Below are 13,587 nucleotides of genomic sequence, written 5' to 3'. Positions count from 1 at the left end.
TTGTCTGTCACTCACTTTTTCAAGTAAAAATCACACTCCACAACAAACGTGGCCCATTTGTTCTGCAGTTCAAACTGCACAACAGAGCCGTTCACAGGCTCTGGACCTCTCAGTGTGGCTGACGTGCTTTATGTGCACCTCCCATTCCTCACGAGACTAGAACAAGTACTCAGGGTTGAGATTTAAGAAAGTTAACTGTTACTGCTTCAGCAAGAAAGGATATGTCTAAGTCAAAGTGGCACTGTTTCTACTGCAAGTGGGGAGGTAGTGAAGAATGCACTGACTGCCAGTGTGATTTGGGGCCCTTGCCTCACAGTTTCTGCCAAGGCACCAGTAGTTTTATCCATCACTGCTCCTGCACCATCAGTACAAACATGGAAAACAGAAATGACGTCTTAGTATTATTATAAAAAAACAGTTTTCCCTCATAGGCCCCCAGCAACGGTCTTAGGGAGCCCGGGAGGTGTGTGAACCACTGTATGGGAACCACTGGCAGATTATTTCTAGAAGAAAACACAGGAAATGGATACCACAGGCCACGTCTGGGAAAACGCCAGAGGTAGGAGGGATGCTCACTCCAGCCTACATTTCCTTTAAATTGTTTCATTTCTCTGCAATGTGTATCTACATTCCTATTTTAATACAACATTGTGCAAAGCCTTATGATCAATGGAGAAACAAAGCTAAACCTGACCACTACAGCCAAAACATTACCTAGCACCCAGCAGGTACTCGATAATTACTGAATGAATGAATATATATAAATAACAAACACAAAAAACAGAAGGTGGCAAGAACTCCAAAAGAGCGGGCAGGGTGATGAGAATTCTGAGAAAGGAGCCTCATCAGAGAGGATCAGGAAAGGGTCACATGAGACACTTGGGCTGGGCTTTGACAGATGAATGGAATTTGGACAGGAGAACTTTAGTATACCACAGAATATTTAGGAAGCACAACAAATGTTTATCGATGTGAAGGCAGTGTCAGGCTGTCATTTTGAAAACTAAGAATTATCAACATATCACAAATTTTAGAAATTAAAGACATTTAATGAGGAAAAACACTTTTTGTGAAAAGAAGTCCCTTCCTCTACATCCACAAATGGAGCTTTTCCCCTTTCTGGTCGACTCCATCCAGGCTGGAGCCCCTGCACTATCAAACTGCATGAAAACAAGAAACAGACTAAAGTTAAAGCTACGGAATAGACCTATTAACCAGAATGAAAAAACAGGAGTGGGACAAATGTAACCTACTGTGTAGGAATTTCCTCTTTAAACCTCTGCAGGCAACTAAAACAAAGAACAAACTTCACACCATCACCCTTGGTTTTTTGTGGGTTTTTGTTTTCAGGTTTACAAAAAATTTATTTGAAACAACAGAGATTTCCCACACATCCCCTACTGTTTACATCTTGTATTACTGTGGTACATACATTCTAACTGATGAATAAAATTGATATGTTATTATAACTGAAGTCGGCAGCTACCATTAGGGTGCACTCTTCGTGTTGTACAATCTCTGGGCTTTGACAAATGCAGAATGCCTTGTATCTACCATTACTGTACTGTACGGAATAGTCGCGCTGCCCTAAAGATCCCCTGCGCTCCACCTGTTCACCCTGTCATCCTCGTTCTTAAAGCAGTTCAGCAGCAACAGCCCCAGGATACTGTACAGTACCAAAGTTAGCTGTGAGGCACATTGAAGGTAATTTCAGACAGTAATAAGCAAAGCACAAGTGTTTGGGAATTAATTCTTTTTAAAAAAATCAAGATTATACCTCTAATAACCTCATTTTCATCCACAGACAGTCTGATATGCTTTGAGGAGCCACATACGTGAATTCTTCTGAGTATGTTCACGGGGTGGGGGGGCCTCCAAGAAGAGTGAGGCTCTGTGTGCCTCCACCCGTCGCCCTCAATTTCATTTGAAGAAGACCCCTAAGTCAAGACGGGCAAAACAGCCAGGAAAGCTAGGGAGCAAGACCACGGCTGTGCCTATTTCCCTCTGGAATGAGCAAGTCCACAAACCTGCTCTATGGGGAGAAATGAGTGCATCCAAAGACAAGAACCATCCCTGAGGATGAACCCCAATTTCAACAATCAGTGAGAATCCAGTGAGGATGCTGGAGAACAAGGCCACGTGCGAGTTATGAATAAAGGCAGGGGCATATTTTCTACTAGTCAAGGCTGGGTACGGGCTGAGGGGACATCGTGCAGGCTTCTGCAGGTTACCCCGGTATCTGACACTGACCCCTGTCTCTACGTGGGCAGCGTTTAGTCTGTGTTAAGCTCCCTCCTCCCTCCAACCTGCCTCGTACGACGTCAGCTCGAAGTTTTAAGCAACTCCTCATTCAGGCTAATGTGACTGCCATGAAGGCACCCTATTCCGACTTGACTTTATTCTAACTTAAGTTTCTCTCAAACGGTGGGGGGTGGGGGGAGGGGGAGGGGGAGAGACACAGCACGTAGGGCAAAGGGAGACCCACTTTCTACTTCTACTTGATGAAAACATAAAAATGACAATGACAATGACACGAGCTTTGGTTGCTTTAGGAGTGTGCTTCATTAATAACACCTGCCTTTAATTACGTAAATAAAGCCTTACCGGTGTGGGCGTGGGACAGAGGCCAGGGCTCCTGCCTCGTTGGCTGCACCGCACTCTGCTGTCCCTTCCCCTCTACACTGTCTTCTTCCTCAGCTTAAGCTACGTTTCCAGCTTAAGCTACGTTTCCAGGCTCCTATCCACCTATGCGTAATCTTGTACCCTTCACCCAACCGTACATCCTCTACATGTGTCTAAAATGACAGCAGCATAAAAGGATTCAAGAGAGAAGCGTTTCTTTTGTTGAAGTACTTGTCTTTATGTGTGTTCTGTCACACAAATCATGAAGCTCTCAATCTTATCTAACCATCAACTCCTAGAAAGAACTTCAACATTCAACCACAAAACAACAAGGAACTGAGGAAATAACTAATACACTGGAGCAGAAATTAGGAACAATCTGCAAAAACATTTGAAATTGTGTAAAATCTAAACGGCATCTATATGATTTTTCCCTCGATGAAGAACTATAACAAACTCAGGACAGCAGGTACTGTCAGAACCATTCCTAATCTGAGTTTTTCAGATTTTCCAGGAGCAGCTAATCACCAAGAATTCTCAAATCCACCCTTTTCCAACTGCACTTCCATTAAAAAAAAAAAAAAGCCACATGTCACAGAACGTTTAAAAATTTGGATGTTGAATTCAAAGCGGTTGCGTGTAGATGCTGTATTATCTGTAAATCAAAGATAACGACGGAACCTACCTCCCGAAGGCTGGTGAGCAGTCAGTACAGTCCGGGACATATTTATTAGACAGTCACTACCCCAACCGGAGCGAAACTTGAACTGGGTTCAGACTATGGAGAAAATGGCTGCTGACAGTTGAAAACGCATTTAAGTGTCAAGAACAGTTAAGCATTTAGTTGCTTCTCTTCAAGGGCTACGACGCCTCCCTGATCCCGGACAAGAACTAACTCTGTGCAACGAAAGCCACGCGGAGTTTGGGATACGAGCCTTGGGGTAACAGACGGAGGGGTAACGCCACCCACGCCTCTGAGGCCTAATCATTCAGTCTATTTTAAACAAACAACCACTTATTGAATATGCTTTTTTAATTTTTAAAAGTTCCCTAAAAGGGGCTAACAACCTCGTTCGAAGTGTTCAGTACTTTGCACCTGCTAAGGCATTAGGCTCATACGGGCGCCGAGAGGCAGGTGCTGCGACCACCCCGTCTCAGAGGAGGAAACCGAGGCACGCGGGGCTGCGGCTGCCAGGGCGCTGACCCGCGGCCCTCGGCTGGGACAGCCCGCTCGGACAGAACGGTCATCCCCGTCCAGGTTCCCGCGCCTTAGGCCAAACCACCCAAAGCGCGGCCACCCGCCGGGCGCCGGGCGTAAGTCGGACGGAGGTCGGGGTTCGGGTGTGAGGGCCGGGCGGGGGTCCCGGGCCCGCGGAGGGTCGGGCGGGGGTCGGAGTAGGGCAGGGCGGGGGTCCCAGGCGCCGGGCCGCTCACCTTCCGACAGCTCCAGCTCCAGCTCGGCCAGGCTCTCCCGCACCTCGGCGGGTAACGGCACCGCCTCCAGCGGGCACCCGCGCTCGGCCATGGCCCCGCCGAAGGACGGCCGGTCGGCCGGCTCGACCCGGGCGGGGTCGGGGCCTGGGTCGGTGTCGGGCCGCGCCGAGCCCAGGCGGCGGCACTGGCGGCGGCTACGTCGCTCCGCTCTGCCCGGCGACCCGCATCGGCCCCCGGGGAATCTCAGGCGGCAGGCAGGGGCGCGGCCCCGGCGGCTCCACAGAGGAGCGGGGACGAACGCGGACGGCTCCTCGGGCGCCGCCACCGCCCCGCGCGCCCCTGACCGCCCGGCCGACCCTGTACGGAGCGCGCGTGCGCGGCGGGAAGGGCGAGAAGGGGAGCGCGGCGAGTCGCCTGCCAGGTGGGAGGCCGGGCCCGCCCAGCAACACCAGAGGCTCGCTCCCATTGGCCGCGAGGACGCGGCGAGGACGCTCCGGGCTCCCATTGGGAGAGCGGGGAGAGCGTCACTCCCGAGAGGCTCTGCGCCGAGGGCTTGGATCGTCGACAGGCAGGAACGCGGGCTCGCCTCTCAACGCGGTTACCTCAGTGTTGGGGTTGTGGGCGCGAGACGCCCCTCGCCCCCGGTGTTCGGGTCGCGGGCCTCAGGCGGGCGTCGGTCCACGGCGACCCCGCAGGCCCTGGTCTGGTGTCCGCGCGGACGCTGAGGCTTCGGGGTGCGCTGGGCTTGTGCTGGGGCGGGCGGGGGGCGTCCACACGCTTTCTCCCCAGCACGCGTGGGCCTTTATGCGTGGGGCTTTTCACGACTCTCGGGAGTTAGCTGGACACCCTGGGCACCTTTGGACGTCCTTCGTAGACGCGCTGTGACGTGTGTGTTAGCCCATGTGCTTTTCAGAACAGCCTTGGAAGGAGCTCCAGCAGCCATTTCAGACCGTGGGGTGACCTTGGGAAGTGCGAGGACAGGCATGAGGGAACAGGACGTCCGGAGACTTGGGGGCTGGTGGAACTGAACTGAGACCCCCACACACACACCCCGAGAATCCTGAGGGAGCTGATCCCCAGTGTCGGCGGGAAGGGTATCTGCCAGGTGCGACGGGGGACTGTAGTGGACGCGAGTACCCGCCCCCCGCCTTGTCCGCAGAGGGCCACCTTCCTAGGTCGTATCCTTCTTGAGGTGACTGAGCCGGCCTGGCCATTGGGCCCAGCACAGAAGGCCTCTGAGAAGCAGTGCTTGCTCCGGAGCACGACAGGCTGCCTACAGCTTAGCTGGGCCTGCATGGCCCTCTCCTTCCTAGGCTCAACCCTGTCTCCTTGCCCTTCCTTTCACAGGTGTTGATGCCATATAAACTTGTACCCCAAACTCTCCCTCACCACCTGCTTCTGGAGAAACCATCCTGCAACAGTTGGTACCTGGGGTTTAGATGGCAGGTGATAAGATGGGGTGAATCACTCACCCCTTGTGGGTGGAACACTCAGCCCCTGGCACAAGGGGATCTAATTGTTAACCTTCCACCCGTGTAGAAGAGTGAGCCAGAGAAGTGAAATGAATACCCTCGAAGCCTTTTACGTATGATGGAAATGTTCGCTATAAGGAAGGGTACTGGGACTGGGTAGCTATTCCTTAACACTACTGACGCCCTTAAGAGAAATAATGGACAGTGGATGGCTACCAACAGACCACTGAAAGCCATGGAGTCTCTTCGGTTGCCTGCAAAAAAAGCCTCATCTCCTGCACTGAGACAATAAAGACAAGGCCAGGCTCAAGAATTAGTATCTCAAAGATGGTAAACACCCAGTCAAGGCAGTTCTGCTATGCTAAGTTTGGGGCCGTGGTTGGGGAAATCTGGGCCCATGACACATGTCAAAGAGATCTCATATCTGGGTAGACACCCTCCAAGCTTTTGACCGCTCCCCACCCCCAAGACTGCCTTGAACCTCTGGAGCCTGCCCATGTGGCTCGCCTTTCCCTACCCACCGAGCACTCCTTTCCCCAACCTATTGGACACTAGGCATATAATTATGGTTATTTCTCAGCATAATTCAGGTGGACTATAGCCCCCTCCCCCTCAAAAGAACATACTAGTTTGCTAGGGCTGCAGTAACAAAGTACCACAGACTGGGTGGCTTAACAGAAATTTATCTCAGTTCTGGGGGCTGGAAGTCAGAACAAGGTTACAGGGCTGTGAAGGAAGGATCTTCCATCCCTGTCTGCTAGCTTCTGGTGGTTTGCTGGCAATCTTTGGTGCTACTTGGCTTGTAGATGCATCATGCCCATCTCTGCTTTCATGTTGACATGCCTTTCTCCCTATATGTGTGTGTTGTTTCTGTGTCCAAATCCCCTGTTTTTAAGGACACCAGTCATTGGATTAGGACCTACCCTAATTAATTCATCTTAATTTGATTATCTGTAAAGACCCTATTTCCAAATAAGGTTACATTCACAGGTACTGGGGGATTGGGACTTAAGCATCTTTTGCAGGGACACAGTTCGACCCGTTACAGGAGCTAGGGAAGTCTGTGTGGGGCTGGATTATAAGTGTGCTTGGTGAGTGGTGGTCCCCAGCATCCTTGTTTCATTCACCAGCATGACCCCTGCAGAAATCAGGAGAGAACTGGAGAGTAACATGGGGTAGAAGAGTATTATGATCAATCTTCTAAGATACGGGATTTAACGTCCAGGCGAAGACTGGTAGCAAACTCCCTGAAAGGATGCTCCTAAAATGATGCTGTATTTACTGCTATATAACTACACACTTGGTGGCTTGAAACAAGAATCATTTATTATCTCTTTAGGTTACTGTGGGTCAGGGGATAGTGGAGATGGCTTGTCTCTGTTCGACAGCATCTGGGGCCTCAGCTGGAGCAGCTTGAAGGCCAGGGGTTGGAATGATCTGAAGGTTCATTTACTCACATGTCTGACAGTTGATGCAGGAGCCTGGATTGGGGGTGTCAGCCAGCATACCCACACATGGCCACTCCCTGTGGCCTAGACTTCCCCACAATGTAATGGCTGGATTCCAAGGGCAGTTGTCCAAAGACAAAGGAAAGCCATGGTCTTCTTGTGAACTAGCCTCAGGAGTCATATACCATCACTTCTGCCACTCCCTAGCTGTTAGTAAATCTCACCTATATTCAGGGGAGAGGCATCAGACTCCTTTCAAAGGGAGAAATTTCAGAATTTGCAGATATATTTTAAAAAACACTACATGTAGAAAAAGCTATGGCCCACAGTAAGCAAAGTTGAAATGACAATTGCTACAGCAGACTGATGGAAAGGAGTACAAGGGTCAGGGATGTGGGTTTTGCTGAAATTTAAATACTCTGTGCCTCCTGAAGACCCACCAGATGGTTATATTCCACATAAAGGCACAAATAACAAATTTTTACAAAAGTCCAAAGAAACAGACTGATGAAAGGGGTACTGACGTCACTAGTCAATGGTGGCTCACCTTTTAGGTGAGAGCTGACAGTAGGAAAGCCTGTTCCAGAACAGCATTGGGGACGATAGGATCCTAAAACAGAAGAGGCCAGGAAGCAGCACGGAACTGACAGAAGTCCGAGTATCGCAAATTACAATGGCCAGCAAGGTGTGCGTGGCAGCCAAGGGAGACTGAGCTGCAGAGAGCTGCAGAAATGCTTCATAAAACACAGCATCCCTAGAGGCAAAATAGATGGGCAGTTGAAGGTACTACCAGCAGAAAAAAGTCAAGGATGGATGACTAGGAAAATCAAGCTGGTTGCCCAATATAAAAAATCAGGATCCCACAGCCAGTTTCTGGACCTGAGCCAGTTTTCAGACATGGAACTGAAGAGGTGGCCAAATACCAAGAAGGACCCTGTGATATACCACAAGTATACACAGAAATGAATCCCAAAGGCCTTTCCTTTGGTAACTACACCCGGGAAAAAGTGGGTAGCCAAACATTTTGAAGACTGATGGACACAAGGTCTGAAATGACTTTGACACCTAGACCCCTGGATCATCATGGCTCCCCTGTCAGAGTGGCTCATGTGGTGCCCAGATCATTAATGGAGTCCTGCCCAAGGTCCAGCTTACGGTAGGTCCACTGGGTCTGTGAACCTGCCTGGTGGTCATTTCCCTGTCCCAAAATGAATAATTGGCATTGACATACTTGGCAATTAACATTACTCTCATTTTGGGTCCCTGACCTGTAGGGTTAGAGCTATCACAATAGGAAAAGCCAAGTGGAAACCTCTAAAACGGATCTATTCCTATCAGGATCATAAAACAACATCACATCTGGGGGTGGGAGGGGTGGCAGAGATGGGTGCCACTTTTAAGGATCTAAAGGATACAGCATGGTGGTCCCCAAAGCCTTTACTTCACCAGCATGATCCCTGCAGAAATCAGAAGGATCCTGAAGGATGAGGGTATACTGCAAACTCAACTCAGTAGCAGCCCCAAGAGTAGTCTCTGTGTCAGATGTGGTAGGTGGCTGCTAATCCAGTGTGTTCTTTTCTGTCCCTATCAGAAAAGATCAGAAACATTTCACATTCACGTGGAACAAAGATGCAGTTTTGCCTGAAGCCTATGTTACCTCTCTTGCCCTCTCATAGTCCAAAAACTTCATCCTGAAGAACATCACGTTGTTCCATTACATCAATAACATAATAAAGATGCTGGAGACATTGGTAAGATACAGGTGCTCCAGAGAGTAGTAGATAAACCCTATGAAGATTCAGGGACCTGCTACACTTATATTTTTAGGGATCCAGTGGTCAGTGGTGCCCTAAGGCATCCCTTCCAAAAGAAAAAGACAAATGTTGTATCATGCACCTTCAACCATTTTTTAATAAAGGAAGACACTGTTGGGCCTCTTCAAGTTCTGGAAGCAGCATATTCCACACCTATAAATACTGCTCTGGCCCAAATACTGGTTGACTTGGAAGACTTCCAGGTTTGAGAAGAGACCAGAAAAGGAAAAGTTTCTGTCACAGGTCAAGGCTGTGGTGCAAGCAGTTCTGCTGCCTGGGCCATATGGTCTAGCAGGTGGTATTGGTGGTGGAGAACGATGGAATGTGGAGTTTCTGGCACATCTCAGCAAGAGATTCACAAAGCAGGAACCCTGGGTTCTGTGATGCCACTTGAAGCAGAGAATTATATATGCCTTTGGGGGGGGGGGGAACCATCTTGGTGTGCTTCTGTGCTCTGACAGAGATGGAACATCTGACCTTGGGACACCAAGTAACCCTGCAGACAGGACAGTGCTTTGTGAGGTGGGTTCTGCCAAACTCACCAAGTCATCAGGTCGGTTTGGCCCAGAAACAGTCCATTACCAGGTGGAAGGAAGGAGCACATTCAAGACTGAGCATGAGACTGTTCAGAGGTCACAAGGGAGTACAAAATAGGTGGCCCAGACCCACATGGCATCCACTGCTGTTGTATCAGAGCCTCTCTGTTCCTTCACATCTATGACCATATGGGGAAGCCTTCAGAGCAAGTTGACAGAGGTGGAAAAATCTTGAGCCTGGTTCACAGATAGGTTGGCTTGGCATGTGAGTTCAAAATGAAAGTGTACAGCAGCTACATTACAGCCTCACTCAGGGCTGGCCGTGACAGACAGTGGTTAAGGATATACCCTCCCCATGGGCAGAGTTCCTAGTCATTCCCTTTTCTGTGTAAGGAGTGGCCCAAGGTGAGAATATATATGGACACACGGGCAGTGTTGGATGGCCTGTGTGACTCACTAAGGGTTTGGAAGGAAAACAATTGGAAAACTGGGGACAAGGAAAGCATGTGGGAAGACATAGTGGGATAGGTGCCAAGCAGGATGGTCTTGGTATAAAATATTAATGCCCACCAGAGAGCACCCATGAAAGTAATAAACCACCAAGCAGACAGAATGACGATTCAGCCAGTTGACCCTGGACAGCATCTCTTACTTGGCAACCCCTGTACTGGCATGATGGGTACAAGAACAGAGGGACCGAAGTAATGAGGTTGGCGGCTACTCGTGGGCCCAAAGCTGATCTAACCACTAGCTGACACTGAAGGTCTAACCTGCCAGCGGGAGACCAATGCTGAGCTCTGAATGTGGCTCCTTCCACTGAAAAGGTCAACCAGCCAAGTTTGCTGTATTGGAACTCTTCCATCCTGGAAGGGCCAGGAGTTTGTTTTCACAGAAACAGATTCATATTCCATATATAGGCTTGACTTCCTGCCCACAAGTGTCAGGCAACAGGGGCTTATGGAGTGGTAGTTCCTCTGGCACAGGATCCCATGCGTCATCATATCAAACGTAGGATTCACTTTATGGCAAAGGAAGTGCACAGCAAGGAGTGCAATGACCACGGGATCTGCTGCCTAACACAGCACTGGGACAGTCAGCTAAAGGCACAGCTCAAGTGCCAAATTGGAGGTAATGTTCTGCAAAGATGGGGTTTCATTCAAGACCTATATATGGCACTGTGTTCCCAATAAGAAAGATACCTGAATCTGAAACCCAAGGGGTGGAAACAGGAGTGGTCCCACTTAACCATCAACCCCCGTGATCCACTGGGGAACTTTGTGCTTCCTGTCCTCCCAAGTTTAGATTCTGTAGGGTTAGAGGTCCTGGTCCCCAAAAGGGACACTCCCTGGGGAACACACCAAGTGTTCCATTGGATTATAAACTATGGATGATGTCTGGGAACCTTGGGTTCCTGTGTCTAGGAACCAGCAGGTGAAAGGAGGAGTTACTGTCTTGGTGATAGAGAGGGTAGGGCTGCTCCTACACTCACTGCACAACGGGGAAGAATGTGTAGAACCTGAGTGACCCACAGGGGTGTGGCTCGGTACTCCTTTGCTTATCTGCGATTGAGAAACTAGAGAATCTAACTTGCACACACAGTGGAAGAGTCTGCCTCTTGATTTTCAGACCCCTGCAGTCTGGCTGTAAGGGAAGTACATGATACACGTGCTCCTAGTTTAAGGCATACACCAGTTTGCAACACTGCGTCCAACTTGAAAGACTGATTTCCAAGCTGGCGCTGATAGAGAGCCTTCAGCCAGCCATTCCACTCTTCCGCCCAGACAGCTGCTTCCAGCTGATGGGACACATGATGTTGGTTCGTAAACTTGCCCCTGTACATGAGGGCAAGGAGAGACCAAAGAGACACAGACACTCCAGATCAGCAGGTTTAATAAGCACGGAACTTACGAGGTTTGTCCTGGCGGCCAGAAGACGAATAGATCTCCGCACCCGCCTGCCAGAATCTTAAGAGCTTATACAGAGGCCTTGACTGGGTTCAGTCATGCACACTTTCCAGATGGTCTCCACACCACCTTGCTCTCTCAAGGCTGCATCCTTGGGGCAGCTGCCAGTGTGGGGAGGGCAAGCGCAATGCACAACCCAAGGATGGGGAGCAGGTGGGGAGCCTCTGATGGCCCAGGGCCAGCTCACAGGTCAACCAGCGGTCATGTCCTCTCGATGACCTCCTCCAACATGGTAAGACCAGTGGATTCTACGTGTGAACTCATCCTGCACTTTCATCGCTTTAACATAACGCCTGCTGCTAAGAGGCAGTGTCATGCAGAGCTACAGCAACGAACAAGACGTCTCCAAGGGCACAGAGAGTGGTGTTGGCAGATGCACTGCAGACAGGGAAGCAAAAAAGTTGCACCTGGAGTGTGTCTATTCCTGGCGGGACCAACCACTGCGTCCTCTGATAGAGGAACCAGCTCGCCACATCAAGGTCTCAGCCCTGGCCTCTGCAGTTGGCAGTTCAGGCACTGAGAAGTGGGAGAAGCCAGGAAGCCTTGGTGAGAGGAGGTCTTGTTGCTGAACCAGTGCAAGTCTCTTTCCTGCCACCTAAGGAAAGAGACTGAGTGACACCCATGAGCAAGTCATCCTGTCCACTGGACTGCACTTCCACAGTGGGTGCCCTGAGGAAGGTCTTCTTACATACCCGTCCTGTAGATGACCTTGACACCACTTTGCAATCTTTCTGCTGTCAAGTATTGACCAGCTGGACAGTCAATTATCCATAAGAATGCCTACGGATCAGGAACCCAAGTCAGCTCTCTTTCCACGTGGAATGGAGGACCAATGTACTATCCGAAGTTTGCCAGCTGGAAATCTTCCAAATCCCATAAGCTGCGTGTGTGTGGCAACTGTCTACTTCTGGCTGAGGCCAGCACACTGTGCAGATCCAGCTGCAGAACTTGTGCTTCTTCCTGTTCTGCCAACTAGTCATAGGGAACGTCCCACAAGACCACAGACGTGGCTGAGACAGTGAAACAAGATGCAGCACCATGAGTCTGACTACCGACCATGTCATTTACGTACGCCTTCTGGATCTTTTCACGCCCAGCTGTGTGTACCTGTGATGGACAAAACTCCTACGCTGAAATCCTGCCCACAATGGGATGGCATTGGGAGGTAGAAGCTCTGGGAAGCAGATGAGGCTGTGAGGGTGGAGCCCTCCCTTACGGATAGGATTAGTGCCCTTAAAAGAGCCACGAGTGCTTGCTCCCCCTCTCTGCTCTCCACCACGTAGAGATACAAGGAATAATCAGCCGTCTGCAACCCAGGAGAGGCCCTCACGAGAACCCCACCCTGCCGGCCCCAGGATCTTGAACTTCCAGCCTCCAGACTCTGAGGCACACATTTCTGTTGGTTATAAGCGACCTAGTTTATGGCATTTCGATATAGCAGCCCAAGCTAAGACAATACTGTTTCCGGTTCTCAATGGAACGCTGCTGTTTACATCCAGTTTCATTATTTGTTGTAATTCTCTGGCTACTTTGGGATAAACTCTTGATATGGGTCCAGAAGTGATGGCACCTGTCCCAGGTACAATCATAAAAGGTTTTACATTCAGGCTCCCTAATCATTCTTTTTTCAATGCCAATTAGATGATCAATTCGATTTCAACTGGCAGGGACAACTTCCCTACCTTACCTTAGGGTCTTTGTTTAGACATCGTAATATCATTTTGATGCATTAAAGACATCATGGTAATTGGTCCTAATGAGCAGGAAGAAGTACCCTAGATGCCTTGGATGGTGAGAGCTAAATTCCATGAAAAATCAGTGGTCTGTAGACTATCACGGTCTCCCTTCCAAAGTGAAAGACAAGCAGCTACGCCTTGCACTGCCCACAACTAAGAAAGGCCCAGGCTTGGCGTGTGTGGACTTTGATATGACCACATCTGGGTGTGCTACTCCCGTCTACTGACCGAGGAAGCTGTAGGCTGTTGGTTTCACAAGACCTGGACAAGGACCTGCAGCTCTGATACTCAGGACAAGTTTGTAGCCGGCCAGGCAGAAGTGTGCACAGCCTGGGGGCTCCACTGATGGCCGCTGTCTAACGTGGCTGTCTTCTGGGACTGAGTCCTTTTTTAAAAAATTTTATTTATTTATTTATTTATTTTTATTTATTTTTGGCTGAGTTGGGTCTTTGTTGCTGCCCGCAGGCTTTCTCTAGTTGCCGCAAATGGGGGCTACTCTTCGTTGCGGTGCGCAGGCTTCTCATTGCAGTGGCTTCTCTTGTTGGGGAGCACAGGCTCTAG

At 49.8% G+C, this 13,587-nt stretch overlaps 1 protein-coding gene across 8 annotated transcripts in view; it reads right to left on the bottom strand.

Annotated features, from left to right (window-relative positions):
• Positions 1 to 4,400, bottom strand: part of DIP2A (disco interacting protein 2 homolog A) — a gene marked incomplete at its 3' end in the record, with an annotated part of 91,026 nt that extends 86,626 nt beyond the window's left edge. For all 8 annotated transcript variants that reach the window (XM_079705432.1, XM_079705431.1, XM_079705428.1 and 5 more), the window contains exon 1: positions 4,057 to 4,400. In XM_079705432.1, coding sequence (XP_079561558.1) covers positions 4,057 to 4,147 — 91 coding nt within the window. In that variant the 5' untranslated portion in view covers positions 4,148 to 4,400. The remainder of the gene's footprint in view (positions 1 to 4,056) is intronic.
• Between the last annotated feature and the right edge of the window lie 9,187 nt (positions 4,401 to 13,587).

The sequence above is a fragment of the Hyperoodon ampullatus genome (genome assembly GCF_949752795.1).
Source record: "Hyperoodon ampullatus genome assembly, chromosome: 5".
Lineage (NCBI taxonomy): Eukaryota > Metazoa > Chordata > Mammalia > Artiodactyla > Ziphiidae > Hyperoodon > Hyperoodon ampullatus.
Note: the sequence above shows the minus strand (reverse complement) of the source record. Positions and strands in the feature narration are given on the sequence as shown.